The sequence below is a fragment of the Phalaenopsis equestris genome, unplaced genomic scaffold, assembly GCF_001263595.1.
Source record: "Phalaenopsis equestris unplaced genomic scaffold, ASM126359v1 Scaffold000002, whole genome shotgun sequence".
Classification (NCBI taxonomy): domain Eukaryota; kingdom Viridiplantae; phylum Streptophyta; class Magnoliopsida; order Asparagales; family Orchidaceae; genus Phalaenopsis; species Phalaenopsis equestris.
The window spans coordinates 46,653,139-46,671,855 of NW_018164444.1; the positions used below are offsets into that span (position 1 = coordinate 46,653,139).

Genomic DNA, 18,717 nt, shown 5'->3' on the forward strand with positions numbered 1-18,717 from the left:
TAGCTAATTGTTTGCCCCTTTGAGCCGATAAAAGGGGCCAAAACGAAAAGAAAAATCTGAGTCACTTCACCAAGCCTTTCAAAGGGGATTCTTATGGGGAAAAGTTGGAATCTCCTCACTCACATTCCAAAGAGGATACTTGGTGAAGAAAAGTTGGAATTTCCCCTCTATGCATCATGAGGGGATTCCTTGTGTAAGAAGAATGGAGTTTCCTAGTTGGGCATTCCATAGGGGATTCTTTGTGGAGAAAAATTGGGGTTTTCCACTGCGCATCCTAGAGAAGATTCTTCATGGAGAAATATTGGAGTCTCCTCGCCATGCATTCCAAAGGTTCCTTTGTGGAGAAAAGTTAGAATTTTTCAGCCATGCATTCCATAGGGGATTCTTCATTGAGAAAAGTTGAGCCTCCCCACCATACATTTCAAAGGGAATTCTGCACGGAGAAAAGTTATAGTTCTCCACTGCATATTCCAGAGGAGATTCTTCGTGGAGAAAGATTGGAGTCACCCTATTGAGGGATTCTTCGTGGAGAAAGATTGGAGTCACCCTATTGTGCATTCTAGAGGATATTCTTCATGGAGAAAGATTGAAGTTTCCCCTTCACGCATTCCATATGGGATTCATCATGGGGAAATATTGAAGGCTCCCCTCCATACATTTCGGAGGGCATTCTTCAAGATAAAAAATTAGAATATGTCTATCGCGCATTCTGAAGAGGATTCTTCATGAATAAAAGTTGGGGTTTCCTTATCACACATTCAAGAGAGGATTCTTCATGGAGAAAAGTTGAAGTTTTCCTACCATATATTTTAGAAGGAAATTTTATGAAGAAAGATTAGAGTTTCCCCGCCGCACATTCAGAAAAGGATAATTTATGCTACTGTGACATTTTTTAGAGGAGATTTTTCTCTTAACTATTATTTTTTCAAAGGAGAAATTCTATGCTGTTGTCGCACTTTCTGGAGAAAAATTTTTATACTTCAAGACGCTGATGTCTGGAGAATCCCATCATCCCCAAAATAAAAAAAGTGCCTGAATTATGACGAGGCTATGTACAACATCCAAAGATTAGTTATTCATTACTTCGAGGGCATGAAAGACTAAGCTTGAAAAGATTGACCACCTTCTACGAGAGCAAGAGAAGGTGAATGGACTATGCAAGCTTCTTAAGCGAGTATGTTAGCTCTTGAAGAAGAGAAATTAAATTTGCAAGCCTCTTGATGATGAAGAGGATGATGTAGTCAATTAATGTCTTTATTTTTGCTATCCAGTTGTAGCTTCTGTACAAGTGTGTATTGATCTTTGTAGCTTTTCAGTCGCCAGATAAGACATTTATGCATAGTAATAATGTGTTTATCTGTATGTCTTTCTTTTATTTAATATTGTAAGAATTTTCTACTTCACTAGTAAGTTTGCTTTCGCATTTCTTCCCGAGTTGTTGTTGCCCCTCTTCTGAGTTGTTTTGCCTCACTTTTGGGGCGATATTGCCCAACTTCTAGGATATTAACACCCAACTTCTGGGCGGCTATTGGTGCTTTCATCTCCACAGTAAGAGCGTAGTTTCATCAAAATCTTTAAGGCTCATGCATTTTAAGATTCTTTGGCTTATCAAATGTGTAGAAGTCTACAATTAGGGTTAGTAAATCTGTTTTGTATAAAGAAAAATTATGCAGCTTTTGAGCTTATACATTTTGAGGTTTTCAAGCAAATATGTACCTTCTGAGCCTTCTGTCTTCTAAAAATTTTTATGTACCTATACCTTATGAGACTCATAGCCTTCTATGATTTTTAATGTATTTTTACCTTCTGAGGTTTTTGAATGGAGACATTTTTAATCACTTGCTCTCATAGAGTTTTTTATTGAGGACCTTGTCCACTACTAGCTTCCCATAGACTTACCTCCTGGGCTCATCTTTCAGAGGTATGGGCGGAGACCTTGTATGTCACTTGCCCTAAAGAGAACTTTCTAATGAAGAGTGTATCCGTTACTAGCTTCCCATCGAGACTTACATCATGAGCTCATCTTACAGGGATATAAGTGGAGACTTTGTCAGTCACATGCCCTCAAGAACTCTTTCTAGTGAGGAATATATCCATTACTAGCTTCCTATTGTTAAGTGAGAAATGTATCCACTACTAGCTTCCCATTGAGATTTGTCTCCTGGGCTCGTCTTCCAGGGGTATGGTTGGAGACATTATCTGTCACTTGCCCTCATGGGGTTTTTCTACACACAAAATCTTTCATGAAAGAATAAAGAATGTTTCATTGATAATAAAAACAATTCATTGAGCAACAGTTCTTTAAGGAAAAAGGTAAACACTTGCTAAAAATAAAATTAGAAACTTGTATGCAAGGAGGAAAGAAAAAAGTATTTTACTAAAATAAGATAAATTGTAGTTGTGTTTCTCATTCGATAATCTCAATGATTTTCTTATGGTTCTCCTCACCTCGTTTTTGTAAGTAGCAACCTAGTTAACCATGACTTATTAGAAGTTTAATTTCTTCTTTTAAGTGAAAACTTACTCTCTGTTGAATGCTCTTTTGCACGCCGGTATGTGGCACCTAGGCACTGGAGTCTCGATGCTTGCTTTCCACCTTCTTGGGATGAATTCTAGGTCTTTGGGCACGCAAGCACCAAAATGTAGTGCCTAGGCGTTGCTATTGCATCGCCTACTTTCCATCTTCTTTGTCTTTAGAACGAAATTTTAAGCTCAAAGCCCATCATGGGTGCCTGGAGTGCCTAAGCGCTCCAGCCCGCCGCCTAAGCATTAGTCCATTCATTTACATTTTTATGGGGTTTTTTTTAATTCCGATTAATCTTCAATCTTGTATCCTGCATAACACATCTCAAATACCATCCAAAAACATAAAATTAACATAAAAATAGATTAAAATAAATCATAAAAAAATTAATTTCTTAAGCACATCATTTAGTTGAATTGTACTCTTCATCATTATCTAAACTTAGGCAGTTTATTTTCTCCAATTTCATTAATCACTAAACTCTTCTACTTTACAAAAGTAGTAAATAAATCATATTTAATTTCAATAAAATAAATCAATACTTTTATGGTATAATCATTAATTTTGGAGATAAAGTACAAGAATTCTCCTAATGAATAATGGGTGGTGGTCCTCATATATCTGTGTGTGCTAACTAGCTCTCGCCTTTTGGATCTAATTTGCCTCCTAATTTTTTAAAAATTAACCATATTTTTCTGTTTTAATATAATATAATTTTCTTAAAAGGTGATTTCAATACATTTTACACAGAATTTTTTACCTTTACAGTGAGGGATCTTAAAGCCTGGTAGATTTGAATGTTTCTATGTAGTAGTGGCTATTTTTTTGTTTGAATTTTGGTGGTGAAATTAGTGCTCGTCTCATTGCCTAGAATAACCATCAATGAACCTTTCGGTACTTCTCAAGTATTATAATTGAAAGTGGTATTGTATCCTTCCTAACTTTATTTATCTTTTGGGTATTAATTCTTAAGCAAATTTGAAACTTGCTTCTATTATGATTTAGTTGAGGGTTTTCATCATGAAATTTTGACCTGCCCCTCTATTTATTATTGCCAATATTTTAAAATATGCTTCTATTGTCAAATTTTTAAAACAGAATATGACAAAATTTAACTTCTTTAATGTCACCTAATATCCTCACTAAAGAACTTTGACATCCTAAAAAGAACAAGGGCAGGAAAGCATGCTCCACACAATAGTGAAATACGAAACCAGATGCTGCTGCCACACTTAATGAAGCAAACATTTTTTTTTCGAGCAAGTTGAGCACTCCAACTCGGCATTTGGAGATTTTTTACTTTGTTTCCAACCAATCCGCCACCACAGTTAATGAAGCAGAAGGTGAAACGATTTTTATTGGCATAAATTAATTGAACTCAACTTACAACTTGTATAGGATTACAATAACATCTTCTTGAATGTTTTCAACAGAAATTTGACAAAGTTGAAGCAACATTGCTAGTTGGTGCAAAGCACTGCAAAGAAAGGAGTGTGCATTGCGCCATAGCCGAGAAACAAATGGCCGGTTATGCCTCCATTCCACACTTCCCATCGTTTAAGTATAGCATAAGGGCTCAAGCTCGTTTAATAAAAAAAATAATTTCTTTCTGACTGATTCTAATGAAACCAGATCTTATTGCCTTCACTTCAGGAAAAAAGATGCTGCTGACGAACTGAGAAAATGTATTCATGGGGCTCTATCAAAAGGCAAAGTGTCATTATAGCAAATATCCCAGATAGCATCAATGGCATCCTTTGCAGCAATTTCAGAGCAGTATGGATTACTTTTAACTGACTTGAGAGCTCGCCTTTTTACACAGTCCTAATAAGGTAAATTGCATGAAGATCTGAAGGGAAAAATTTGCAAGCAAGGGAGCTAGCAGAAAATTTTATTGGTTAAAAAAAAATAAATTCTAGGTAATTTATAGCATGCGCTTTTAAGTGCATTTGGGTAAAAAAACTCACCTGTTCATGTCCACGCATTCTCATGAACCCTCTCAGCAATTCACGTTTATAATGACAATCGCCACTAAGATGGTTAGCCCTGATCTATAAAGAATATTGCTTAGACAATTCATAATACTAGAGCTATGAGAAATGGCAAAATAAGAACATGAATGCAACAGGAAATACTTGAATGAATTGTATGCAGAGTTGAAGTTGAAAGAAGCAATTAATTTGAGTAAGTCTACAAACATATCAAAAAGTTTTGGATTACCTCAGTGCAAGCATGATGAGCGCAATTTTTCCAATCCATGTTCTTAGCACGACAGTCATCATAAGCATGAATCAGTTCATGTATGAGAACTTGATTAATCTCATCTTGGTAAGCCAGATGATTACAGCAAACTATAATCTGAAATATAAGAATAACGAGCAAGCTACAAGTTAATAAAAACCATAATAAGTTTAACATGGAACATCAAAACAGCTATACTGTATTACTTCCATTCCTTGTACCATGTAAAACGGAAGTGAATTAGGTTGGAGAGACACCTATCTGGACAAATATTACACAAACTTATAAAAATTCATAGTAATATTTTCACAAAAGTGGTCATGATTTTGCCAAACAAGATAGCAGGTGATTATTCAAAATGTACAGCTTTGCTCCTTTAACTTCTACAGTGAAACAAGCCAAGCTCCTGTATTTCAAACTCCCATTTTAAAACAGGAAGAAAAGTCTTACATAAAGGTCTTAGAAAGTCATATTATCACTATCCCTGCATTTCATCCTCATCCGATAATTTTCTAATGATATGATCTGAACATCATAATGATACCACCATTGTATGACTAAATACTTATAGCTTGTTCCATGTCTATATCTGCATAGAGTTGGCACATCCTCAAACTCAAGTCAGGTCATGCATATTTGAGTGTCAGCACGGCCAATTAAGTGGATTGATTAGTCAAGCCTACAACCCATCCATGATAGTAGTCAACTCAGAATGCAACTAGGATAGCTCGCTGATTCAACAACTCAGGTATGGTAATTCTTCAACTCAACAAGTTTAAGCACGATTTCTATTTAGATCGTCGACTTGACTACTCGTCAATTCAACGCCCTATCAGGTTAGAAGATACGCTATACCATTTACGTGTTTTATCTTTTCTTTGTGTAGCCAATTATGTAACATAATCAATATCAACCAAGACTCAAAAATTGGGGGTCAAGATTGATATACAGTTACACAATCAGATAAACTTAACCTTGCTACAAACTCTTTGTAATCATTTTCTTTTGAAAAAAAAATCCCATAGCCTTTCTCTCTCTTGACTTTTCTCACTCGAATACTTGTCTATGTGGTGTGAACCCATGTGCAATTTAGAATGCAGCAACCATATATGACAATGTAGAATTTAGGAGGAACTTTCTTAGGGGAAAAACACTTTAATTTCTCATTAAGCAAATAACTAATACACATACTAACCCTCTTACAATTAGAGGGAAATTCAAATAATCATACTAAAAAGGAAAGAAATAAAACACAATAATGAATAAGGGAGAATAATTTATCCCCTCAAATGTCACAATGGAGACATGATTTTCTAAATCGTGTGCATATCAACACTCCTAAAGTCGGGTTGTATTGTGACACATGATTTTCTAAACCGTGTGCATATCAACACTCCTAAAGTCGGGTTGTATTTGTCATACATCCCAAACTTGCTGCTGAGATCACTAAAATGGTGTCAATAAAAAATCTTTATAAGAATATCAACAATAAAATACTTAGTTCAAATATAACTTAACAAAACAACCTCTCTATTGTCCTTCTTAGAGATGAAGTGCCTGTCAATCTCTATACGTTTGGTAAAATCATAATGTACAAAATACTTTGAAATACGAATGGTTTATTGACTGTCACTAAATATCTTAATTGTATTTTGGTTCTCCATGTGAAATTACAGTATTTTTAGCCACATCCCTTCACAATATCCCAGAGTCAGGGGACGATACTCAAATTCTGCATTGTTTCTTGCTACCACAACTTGCTTTTTTTACTTCTCCAAGTAACAAGTTTAACCCCATACAAATTAACAGTAACTTGTGGTAGATCTTTTATCAATTAGTTATCTTGCCTAGCTGACATCAGTGTGGATCTCAATGTCACAGTTTTCAGTTTTCTTGAATATCAAACCACGTCCTGGAGTCATCTTCAGATACCTCAGGATTCGAAAAACTGTTTCTTAAATAATCATTTGGATCGTTCATATGCTGACTCACTACATCCATAAAAAAAATAATGTCAGGTATTGTATGTGACAAATAAACAAGTTTCCCCACCAATCATTGATACCTCCCTTTTTCAACTGGATTGTTATCATCTCCTTTTGATGCTCGTCGATTAGGATCCATAGAAGTATTGGTTGGTTTGCATCACAACAATCAGGTTTTCTTTAATAAGTTAATGATATAATTTCTTTGGGATATGACAATGTCGTCTTTGAATCTGGCTACTTCAATACCCAAGGTATCTTAAAGTTACAAGATCTTTGATCTCAAACTCAGAAGTTGTTATTCTTTTGATTGTTTTAAAATTTCTTTACATAACTGTCTGTAAAAATAATGTCATCTACATATACAATAAGGATGACTATCATACCTTCTTGATTTGATTTCACAAATAAAGTGTGATCAACTTGACAACTGGTAGTATCCATTGGCAAGAATAGACTTGGTGAACCTTTCAAACCATGCTCTGAGATATTGTTTCAACCAATACAATAATTTCTTTAGTTTGCACACCATATAATTAGTTGTTCTTTAATCATAGCGATATCTCCATATATACTTCTTCCTTAAGATCCCCATTAAGATTTTTAATATCTAATTGATGTAAATGTCAGTCCTGGTTGACAACAGTGACAGTAATACTCTTACGTGTTGAGTTTCGCCACTGGTGCAAATGTCTTCTGGTAGTTGATCCTATAAAACAAATGTATTTTTAATATCTAATTGATGTAAAGGTCAGTCTTGGTTGACAACAATGACAGTAATACTCTTACGTGTTGAGTTTCGCCACCGGTGCAAATGTCTTCTGGTAGTTGATCCTATAAAACTGAGTGAACATTTTTGCTACAAGTTTATCCTTGAACCTTTTTGTGCTCCCATCGACTTTGTATTTGACAATGAATACTCATTTTCACCCTACAGTTCTATTCCCATGTGACAAAGTTGTTATGATCCAGGTACCATTCCTTTCAAGGGAAAGAATCTCTTCTTCCACAATTTTTTTCTAAGAAGGAATAGATAAGGCCCTTTGGATTGAATTTGGGACTTACACGTTACCAAGTCCTGAACAAAATATCTGTAAGAGGATGATAATTTTTCATAGGTCACAAATTTTTCTATTGGGTGTTTTGTGCATTCTTGTGCTCTTTTTCCACTTAGTGTTCATGATGTGTTGACCTAACCTCTGTGTAAATACTTGGGGTGTGTGGAGTTGGTTTCAGTCATTGGCATTCCGGATTTTGCACATTGTTCCTTGCATGCTCATTAGATTTATTCTTTATGGTGTACACACGAAATTCTTAATCCTTCAAGGGAGCTGTGCGAGGATTTAGTGGACTAGTAGGTTCATTTTTCAGGTTGATTTGTGATAGTGGGGACAAGAGTGGGTTCATCAAGAATATAAAGGATGTGATCTTGACGTTCTTAAATAGTACCCCAAATCTGACACTCTCTCCAACTCTCCCTCTAAATGTTAGATTTGGGGTAATATGATTGGTTTTCGAAGAAGGTGACATCCATGGAGTTGTAAAATTTGTGTTTTTGGATAGTAATATTTATATCCCTTTTGTTTGAAGAGTGATCAACAAAAATGCATTTGATTGACCTAAGATCAAGTTTGGTTTGATGTGGTTGATATAGATGAACAAAAGCGATGTAACCAAAAAGTTTTAATAGTAGGTTAGAGCTAAAAGGCTGAATATGGGAGTAGGATTTTATCAGTGTTAAGATGTTTGTTAAAATTTAGCACTCTGCTAAACATCCTATTTATGAAATAAGTGGAGGTGTTACAACCCCTAAGAAGTGTTTGGGTACATTGTTAGTGAATATAATTGAATGGACCACTTCGAGGGGATGTCTGTTTTTTTCTCTTAGTCGCATAATTTTATTGAGGTGTGTCAATACAAGAGCTTATATGAATAATGTTATTTTTGGATAGATAAGGGCCGAAAGTATAGTTGAAATAGTCTTTTGCATTATCAGTTTTGAGAATTTGAATTTTTCTTTGAAATTGGGTGAGGATCATGTTGTGGTGGGTTTCAAATGTGTTAGCAGTTCTAATTTTTTGTTTCATGAGAAAGATCCAAATGATTTTGATGTGATCATCAATGAATGTGACAGACCACAGCCTCAATTATATTCTTTATTTTTGAGAACCCCCATATATCACTACGAACCTTGGATAATTGATCTGTAGGTTTGTATTTCAGATTTGGGTACACTTGTCGAGTATGTTTAGCAAGTTGGTAAGTTTCACACAGATAAAAATTAGGATTTTTATTGATAAACAAATGGGGATATAATTTTTTGATAAAATATAAGTTAAGATACCCAAAGCGAAAATGTCATAATATAACTTGACTCTCGTGAGAAACAGACTCAGATCTAAGACTTGACTCAAAGGATTGTAAATGATGGGACGATCCTTTTGAAGTGAGAGTCCTAGTGAGCAGATAAAGTTCATGATACATATCAACACTGTTAATCACCTTCCCCGAGTTCATCACCTATAATTCACACAAATTAGGGTAGAATTTAGTAACACAATTCATTTCATGAGTAAGTTTACTTACAGATAGTAAATTGCAATTAAGATTAAGAATATAAAACACAAATTGAAGAATAAGGTCCTTTGTAAGTTTCACACTTTCTCTTCCTTCCACAGATGAAAGGAAGTCATCTGTGATTCTAACTAAAGCAAGAAGCTTGCAAGAATGGAAGGATTGAAAAGTAATGATAACACTTCTCATGTGATCAGATGCTCTAGAGTCCACTCTCCAAGGCTGATTATTTTTGCTAAGGGAACAAAGAAAGATGGAAGTCTACCTTGGTGTGTTGGAAGGCTGGTAGAAAGCTTAGAATATTGTCCCAGAATCCTTTGGAGAGCTTCAAGTTGTTTCTTACTAAATGGACAATGTTCATGAGACTTGTCTTCTTTTGATGTTGTGTTTGCCTGATTTTTCCCATCACCTTCGACTTTGTTGGGCTTCCAATCTACAGGTTTTTCGTAAATTTTAAAATACTTCTTCAGATGACCAAGCTTCTTGCAATGTTCACACCATGACTTGTTCCTATTTGATTTGTTGTTTTGAGATGATTTGTGAGTGTATAAAGCCGAGTTGTTAGTATTTGATGTAGTGGAATTACCTGTATCACGAGTTTCTTCTTGCTTTCTTTCCTTCTTACGTCAACAAAGGCTTCACAAATTGAGGAAAGAAGTTTGGTTCTCATGATTCTTACTCTAACTTCATCTAGTTTCTTAATGAGTCCTAGAAAGAACTTAAAGGTTCTCTTATGTTCAATAATGGTTTTGTAAAGAGCAGATTCTTGTGAGCAACTCCATGTGTATATTTCAAACATATCTAGTTGGAGTTAATATTTGAAGAGGGTGTTGAAGTATTGAGCAACATTCAACTCACCATATCGCAGATCATGTAATATAGTTTCAATATCAAACAACTTGGAGTGTTGTAACACTTGAATAGATTTCTCTAGCCGCATCTCATATTCCTTTCATCGTTTTGCACAAAAGGAAGTTCTCCAATTTCCACAATCATGGAGTAAACAAGCATAACATGATCATGTGACCTTCAATCTTCCATGATCGATATTTAAGATCAGTAATTTTTTTAGCAGGATTTTCCCCAGTGAGATGATCGTCTTTTCTTTTACAACAAATGCATATGAAAACCAATTGAGAATACTGAAGAAAATTGTTATCATACAGCTTGTGATTGGTCATATGGGAAGAGATTTCAGATGTTATAGAGCCCAACATCCTACGTTTACATTCAGAAGTAATTTCGATTGCGCCTAGATGGAGACGCGCGAAGTAAACGTGCCTGGAGATGCGTGAAGGAATCGTGCCTGGAGTTGCACCTGGGAAGCTAAGGCTACGATTGAGCTACAAGGAGAGGGCCAACAATAACAGCAGAGGCCTGCAGGGTGGTTGGAGGAATTCCGTGGTTGCAAGAAAGATTCCAGCTATTGGAGAGTCTCCGACGACAAAAAAAGGGCTATGGTTTATTTCCTTACTATGATACATAGAATTTATGAGTAACTTTCTTATAGGAAAAAACTTTCTAATTTTTCATAAAGCAAATGACTAATAAATTATAGCTCAGACTAACCCTATTAAAATTAGAGAGAAATTCAAATCATCATGATAAAAAGGAAAAAAAAAAAACACAATAATTGATAATTATGGGAGAATAATTTCTCCCCTCAAATGTAACAGCGGAACCACAATTTTCTAAACCGTGTTCATATCAACAAACTATTTAAAAATGAGTTATTTTCTGGCCTTAATGTAAACTTTAACAAATTTGCATGAATACAAGCATCTTCCTTGAGAAGAAATTCTTTATTTTCCAAAAAAAAATAACAAGAAGGCATGTTCCATTGCAATCTTTGTAGACTATTGTTAAACATACATGAAGATTATTATTTACAAAGGGGTTATTAAGTATGGACACTGATAGTAAGTGAAATAGTGGTTTGAGGAAAAGGAACAAGAAAAAAAAAAGCAGCACTTTAACCTTTCCTTATGTTTTTGGCTTTTATTACAGCATCAAAATCCACAACTCCATCAGAATGGCTTTCCTTGCAAAATTAGCATTAAAATGTTTAAAACACTTGTGTGTATACGGTCTCTTAATCTAGCCACAATATCTTAAAACCCAGAGCCTGATTTCTTGTGTGCATGGGATGTAATTGATGGTTAACAAGTTCTGATAAAGAGCTGAATCGGAATGATGTGTTGATGCAAAAAAGATCAATAGCTGTGTATGAAGGGACAAAATCTACATCCCTACAAAGTAGAACTCACCGCAAAAAGGAAAATTCCTTCAATAGTAGTCTCAGGCATGCATAAAACAAAGCCTTGCAAACATTCTGCAACTCCAATAAACAAATAATTTATAACCAAATCAACGACTAAATATAACAACTTATTTCTACTTCGACTATAGATCAACTAGATATCCAGAGGGGTGAAGAAGCAATCAAGCCAGAAGACGAGAGAAAAGTGATAAAACAATAAAAGAGGAAAACTTATTCAAATCTTCAATCCACCATGGAGCACAACATTGATTTCTATTGGAACAAGATGTTAAGAACTAGGAATTAATTCAAGAAAATTCAAATTTAAAAGCAACTGTGCTCATATTATGTGTCCATAATTTTTACATATGAACACATTACTCAATTCCTTGTGGACAATCATAAACTTTTCTATTTATGCCTAACCAACTGTTGAATTGGCAACTGGCATTTGACTTTTGGCCCATTAAATAACAAGAAGCCAAGCCAGGTTGTTCAAAATCATTCTCCTCCAGTAGCAACGATCTCAATATCAAGGTCACAAATGGTGCTTCTGAATACACCCATTGGTCCTTTACAGCAGTCCTCTATAGCAATCCGGACCCCTCAATTCTTAAGCTTAGCAAGCCCTTCTTTTCTATGTTGTTCAAGAGTGATCTTCAGGTTTCCATGGCATAAGATAACATGATTCTCCAGCTTTTTCTCTGTACCACTAACGTCATACTTTCAGTGTGTTCCTATTCAAAGGTGCAAGACATCCATCACCACATTGCACTTGACTTCACTATCTTCATCTTCAATAGAAATGAAAAACAGCTACATTTTTAACCATGAGTCCTCCTTTTCCCTATTCATCTTCAATAGAAATGAAAAAAAGCTACATTTTTAACCATGAGTCCTCCTTTTCCCTAGAGCTAACTCGATGATTAAGGTGATGCCCACAGTTAAATTGCAATTAGAGCAAGTTGAGCATACATACAAGATTCTTTATGTTGATATTGTTCGTAATAACATCATGAATTGACACACATACATTAGCCCTAATAGTTTGGAATTGTTATCAACGCCATTCTTAATATCAAATAGTAGCATTCTTACTGGCGAGTTCTTGCTTTGGTTGCAATACTAATAGCATATCAAAGACACCAGCATTCTCCAATTTGAGTGGTTCATCCCATTTCTAAATCTTCTTTCGTTTCCAGCTGGTGTTTCTTTGTGGTCCTTGCTAAGCACCACATTTAGAACTCCATTCGTCCCATCTAGATTGATTCAATACAACAGAAATTTCAGGCAAAGCCAAAATGGAAGGAGTTTGTTATGTTGCATTTGCAAATAGACATTACACTGAAGTCCTTCTAAAAGCTTCTTCCTAGACCTAGGCTCGGGTTGATTAATGGTGATAAGATGGTCCCATCAAGCCAGTTCACGAGCATCTAATTATACTCCTTCAAAACAACAAATAACACAGAGAACTACAGTTTGAAAGTAACATGAGAGCTTGAACAATTGATCAATCAAGCATTGAAGTCCTTCCAAGGCTTCACCAAGCCTCAGTTAGAAACTTCCTATCCTAAATCTAATGTACGTTCATCTCACTTAAGCAGATGAACAGAAAAAGAAATTATATTTTTTTCCCTCCTTTGAAGAAAACAATAGAGCAAACCTGGGTGAAATCAGTATTTTTGCAGAGGTTGCAGTGGCTGGAAGAGAAGCTTTTCTGAGGCTAGAAGACGAGCTTTTCATCAGTTTGAAACTACAAGCTTCTACTCCAAGGCTTTAAGCCACTAGCTTTAATTGCTACTCCTCAGAGATCCCAGATGAACTGAAAGAGATTCTTCACTTTATACATAGAGCAAGTTGGAATATCCAAGGTTCATCATTAACTTAAATGTTTTTTGCAGGTATTGGCCTATTTTCGTTTAGTGGTTATTGAAGGTCTCACCAACATGAGTACATTATGTATGGGACTGCTAGCAGATGCCTTGAATTTGATCAACTTTCTATAATTCACAGCATGCACCTCCACCTTTTTAAGCCTTCTTATAATATGATGATAACTTCTTCATATCAACCTTTTTTTTTCTCTAGATGATCAAATCACCACCGCAAAATTACATCAATATGCTAAAATTATTTTAAGCTTTCCCTCATTGTACCTTATTTATTATTTATTATTTTCTTTTTTTTTTGTTGAAAAATTTCTTAATCCAAGTCTTATCTCCCAATCCCCTTTTGCTCGGTTAAGAGATTAAAAACACAAGTTTTCAAAATAATAGCCCTTTGCTTTAATTCAAATGACCTTTCGTTTAATTAACTTAAATATTTTTTGCAGGTTCTGGCCAGTTTTCCTTTAGTGGTTGTTGAAGGTCTCACCAACAAAACTACATTGTGTATGGGACTGCTAGCATATGTCTTGGATTTGATCAACTTTCTATAATTCACAGCACACACCACCTTTTCAAGTCTTTCTTGTAATATGACCATAGCTTTTTCATATCAACCTTTTTGTTTTCTAGATGATCAAATTACCACCTCAAAATTACATCACTATGCTAAAATTATTTTAAGATTTCCCTCATTGTATCGTTTTTCTTTTTTTCTTTTTCTTTTTTTTTGAAAATTCTCAATCCGAGTCTTATCTCTTAATCCCCTTTAGCTCGGTTAAGAGATTAAAAACACAAGTTTTCAAAATAATAGCCCTTTGCTTTAATTCAAAAGATTCTAGCTCACCCAAGTCCTATGGTGGCGAGTTTAACCTCTGATAATAGAGGTCATGACTTTAGGCTTTTGTTTATGAATTTATGCATGATTATATGATTAAATTTGTTGAAGATGAAAATAAATCAATCGGTACATGAGTGCAATTATTGGTATTAGCATTAAATCTATAGTGAAATGTTGAAGTAATAATCAGGATACCTCAAAATAGCTCAAAATCTGAATATTCTAATAAAGTTTTAGTACATGCGTGCATGTAACAAAACGTATTACTTTAATATCTTTGTTGAGCTCAATTTACATTAAAAAACATATGAAAAAGCTTTTGAGTAATAATTGCATTAATCTATATGCATGAAATGCCATACCCCATTACAACTGCACCTAATTAAATCTAGTAAGCAAAAATGCATCAATTAATTACTTGATCAACGATAGCAGAGCATGCTTCTTCATGAATGATGGAGAAGGTTCATTGAGTCACCATATTATAATAGTTTTTGGAGGTTCTTTGTTATCGGTTTGATGAAACAAAGCAACAACTGGAATACCAACAGCTCAGCTCAACTGAAGGCAACATTATATATATCAAATATTCTGACAATAAAGGTTTCTTTATCTCAACTTTTATTAAGAGAAAATTATCATAAAGAACAAAAAACGAACTTTCTTCTATGCACAAAAATTTTGAAATAAAAATATTTCTCTCAACATAATTCATGTATTGAGTATTTTGTGTTATTGATGCATGTGTTTCACTATTAAAACCTCATATAAGAAACTCAAGTCATTCCCATTCCCAAACAATCAATATTCCCCTCTCGTGTCAAAAGACAATCTCTCTCTCTCTCTCTCTCTCTATCAATCTCTCTAATGCACAAACACACAGATATCCATTTATAATCATTTTTCTCACACATCTTTCAACATTTATTATAATTTTGAATAACTAATATTTTAAGTAACTGAAAAAAAAAACTAAACAACTTCTTAACTTTTAGCTACTTCACATCTTAGAGTATTAGATGAAAAGTTTTTTGGTATTTAAATTCATTAAAAGAACCCGAAAAATTCACTAGCATAAATATTAGCAAACATCCATTGGTAATTTAAGTTCATAAACAAATTTTTTAGCAAAAAATCCATCAATAGCACACTTATTGTTAGCATATTTTCACTAAAAATCATCCAATAACATGGCTAAATATCCCAATTCGATGCACCAGCTCACTCCTTTCTTGATTTCATGATTTTTAAAAACACTAAGAGCCAACAAATGGTGCTTGAATGGAAAAGATTGTGCATAAGTATGACTAGCATTCTTTTTTTATTTACTTGACAATGATCAATTTTTCTCCCATCTCCATAATTATTTTTTTTATTCCAAGGGTACAATTCTCTATCAGCAAGATGGCGTTTGTCACCGTTAGGATTTGAAACCTAGTGGAAGTCACCAGCCATGATTACCTCATAAATATCAATCTCAGTGCACCTTAACTATTTGAACTGAAGATGCATAACCTTCATTTGTAGATAATAATTCGGATAAGCATATTGTTTGATCTTCTCTCATCAGGAAATCCCATCATGCTAAAAAAATAAGTAATTCCAATTACAATAGCACTAGCTTCAGAAAAAGTGAGGAGAAAATTCTTATTTTAACAAAGACAATTGCATCTAGAATGAGAGAGGAGAGAGAAACAGCTACCGAAAAAGATTTTCTAAAATTAAAAACTCAACATTCAAATTGGAAGTTATGGTAGTTACAGGGGGTTGTGATAGTTATGGAAGTGGCTGACTGCATGGTTCCGATACATTTGGAGATGGTTAAAAATGAATAAATGTGACTAATCAAAAAGAGAATGCAAGCAATTAAGGCATCCTTTCAAGTATGGTAGGCCACAAGTACCCCAACTCCTTTCTTTTCTTCATTTTTCATTTTCATTGCTTTTTAAGAACTATAACTATTTTTGCAGAATGAAATGAAAGAACATTTGATTCTCTAAATATTTAATTGCATGTGAGCTTAAGAGAGAGGTTTAGTGACAGAATTCCATTGATTGGTAATTTGCCTGGGTGCTTTCACCTTTCTTGCTTCTTTGGTGAGTGGCAAGTGCATCATCATAGTTTTCTTTCTCTATCTTCTAAAATAAACATCCTCCTCCATTCACTTCATCCTCAGTTACATCCTTCCTCAACCATGTTCACTAATCCATCAAGGCAATACCAGGAGTGCTCCGGTTTGCATAAATCTCCATCATCCCCAATTTAAAAGCTCTCAATTTTGGGGCCTCTATCCACAATCTCCCACCACACTCAATCCTCATCGACATCCACCTTCAAAGTCCTATCCTAACATCATCCCCATTCACTTCCAATTTTAATTGTAAGCAATTCTCTTGGGTTCCTCTCCTATCTAGCCTACCAATTCAAGTGATCCACTAAATCACTACTCCACACTTCACCAAAGCATCAACTAACATTTTTTCTGCATTTTCAAAGAAGAAATAAGTTTTTCCCTACACCATCATTTTCTACAAAATTTAGGTTCTCTGTTTAAGCAATCTTTTTGCACAGTTCAAACATTCATATATGACATATTTCATTGATGATAACAAAAACTCCATTCCTGTGGTCGTGACGCATTCCTAAGTTTCCCAATTAAAATGCTTCACGCTGAATTTAAGGGGCTGTCTGGCAACCAATGAGATTTAACTCATTAGGATTTAGTAAATCCCATAAATCCACATTTACTAAATCCTGAAAACTGTCTGGCAAAAGATTTACTAAACCCTATAAATCCTGTAATACTGTTTGGCAACTGATGAGCAGGATTAAAAAACAGTTAACAGCTGGGAGTTAAACAAGAGGCATACATAGATGTTCTTGAGGTTCTCCCTCAAAAACAAGTGAATACAATTTCAGATTATGAAAAAATTGTTATTAGCATTCCCAAATCTTATGCTGAGCAAAAGCAATGTAAAATGTTTCAAAAATTCCCAGTACGCCAAAGCTTTCATTAGTATATTATGAAAGCTTTTTGATTTCAGCAAATAAAGGTCCAAATGAAAATTCATACAAGCAGCCTTCCTCGCACCATTTCAATAGCACCGGGCAAAGTGAGTTGGTTGAACTAATCGATAAGCTACAATTCAAAAGCATTGGGCGTTGTTTTGCAGTGAATCTGAGTGGCCAATGCTTGGGATCAAGATCATGGTCATACATTGATACAAAGAGGACATTTGAACTTTCCATGCTATGTTTAAATATCATATACAAAAAAATCCCTTCTCTCCATATACAAGTAAAGGTTGTTTTAGACCATAAACACATCACACTTGAAAATGCTCTAGTATCAGGGACAGTCAAATATTTTCCAGCAACGACTTTCCAGCAATGACGCTCGGTGCACCGGTTACCATGCATTATGCATGTTATCGGATGAGTTGATAAATCCTCAGAGCCCCAACGTAAATCCAACGATTCGCAGGATTTAGCTTACATCCCTGTTAAATTCCAGGAAAAATCCATTGACAGACAGCCCCTAAATCAAGAGAAAATTTTACGTCTGGACACCACACGTCCCGAAAGTAATATTTTTTCCTAAATCAATGGTTGCTACAACAGAAAACAGCCTGACAAAGAAATCAACGCCCCGTTGGTGGAGACACGATCATTCAGGAAATTAGTATTCTGAATATTTGAATGTATAATTGAATTAAAAAATTCAAAAACTATGAGACCTAAGGTAATCATCAAGATGGGCCAATAGGTCTAGAACTGCAAAGTTGGTAGAAGTTCACAACCCCAAAACCCTTGTTAAAACATATACTAGAAGAGCAAAGGGGTAAAAATTATTACCCCATTACCAGTAGAGTATCCCCCGGCGATTCCCTTTCTCTTGCAATTAGCCGCCATGATTAGCTTCACCCACACTGGGCAACCCGCCAGCTCCATATGCTTCCTCAAAAACTTTATGGTTGGATCTGCGAAGAAATCATGCAAACCAGAAAGAAGGAAAAAAAAAATATAAATCATAACGAAAGACAAATAAAGCTTGATCCATATAAGATGACAAATAGAGCAAAGATGAGAGTAGAAGCACTACTAACGCTTGAGGCTTTTCACAATCCGATTCATGCACTCTTCCTGTGACAGTCCAGCGGCAGAATTTCCCGACTCGAAGGTCGTACTCATTTGAGGAAGATCGCCGTCCTCCATTGTTGGCGTTCGAATTCTCTCTTGGCGGCCAGAGAGAAAAGCTCCGCCCCCTGCTATTGCAAAATGATCGATTTACCAGCAGAAACTACCATATAGGTTATATGTAATAGAGAAGAAAGACTAACAAAATCATCTAACCAATTTTATTTGATTACGAATAATACGGTTGTATATAATTTAAAACTTATATATAT

The 18,717-nt window shown here is 35.0% G+C and overlaps 1 protein-coding gene across 2 annotated transcripts; it reads right to left on the reverse strand.

Moving 5' to 3' along the window:
• Window positions 1-3,879: 3,879 nt before the first annotated feature.
• LOC110018110 (mitochondrial inner membrane protease ATP23-like) lies at window positions 3,880-18,594 on the reverse strand. 2 transcript variants are annotated; one of them, XM_020715356.1, is made up of 5 exons: window positions 18,415-18,594; window positions 18,164-18,288; window positions 4,745-4,882; window positions 4,492-4,575; window positions 3,880-4,348 (listed from the first exon to the last, which is right to left on the reverse strand). In XM_020715356.1, the coding sequence occupies exons 1-5, from the start codon at window positions 18,521-18,523 to the stop codon at window positions 4,214-4,216; spliced, it is 591 nt and encodes a 196-aa protein (XP_020571015.1). In that variant the 5' UTR covers window positions 18,524-18,594; the 3' UTR covers window positions 3,880-4,213. The 2 variants fall into 2 exon arrangements, with proteins under 2 accessions (XP_020571015.1, XP_020571016.1); XM_020715357.1 differs by having other exon boundaries at window positions 4,322-4,402.
• Window positions 18,595-18,717: the final 123 nt, after the last annotated feature.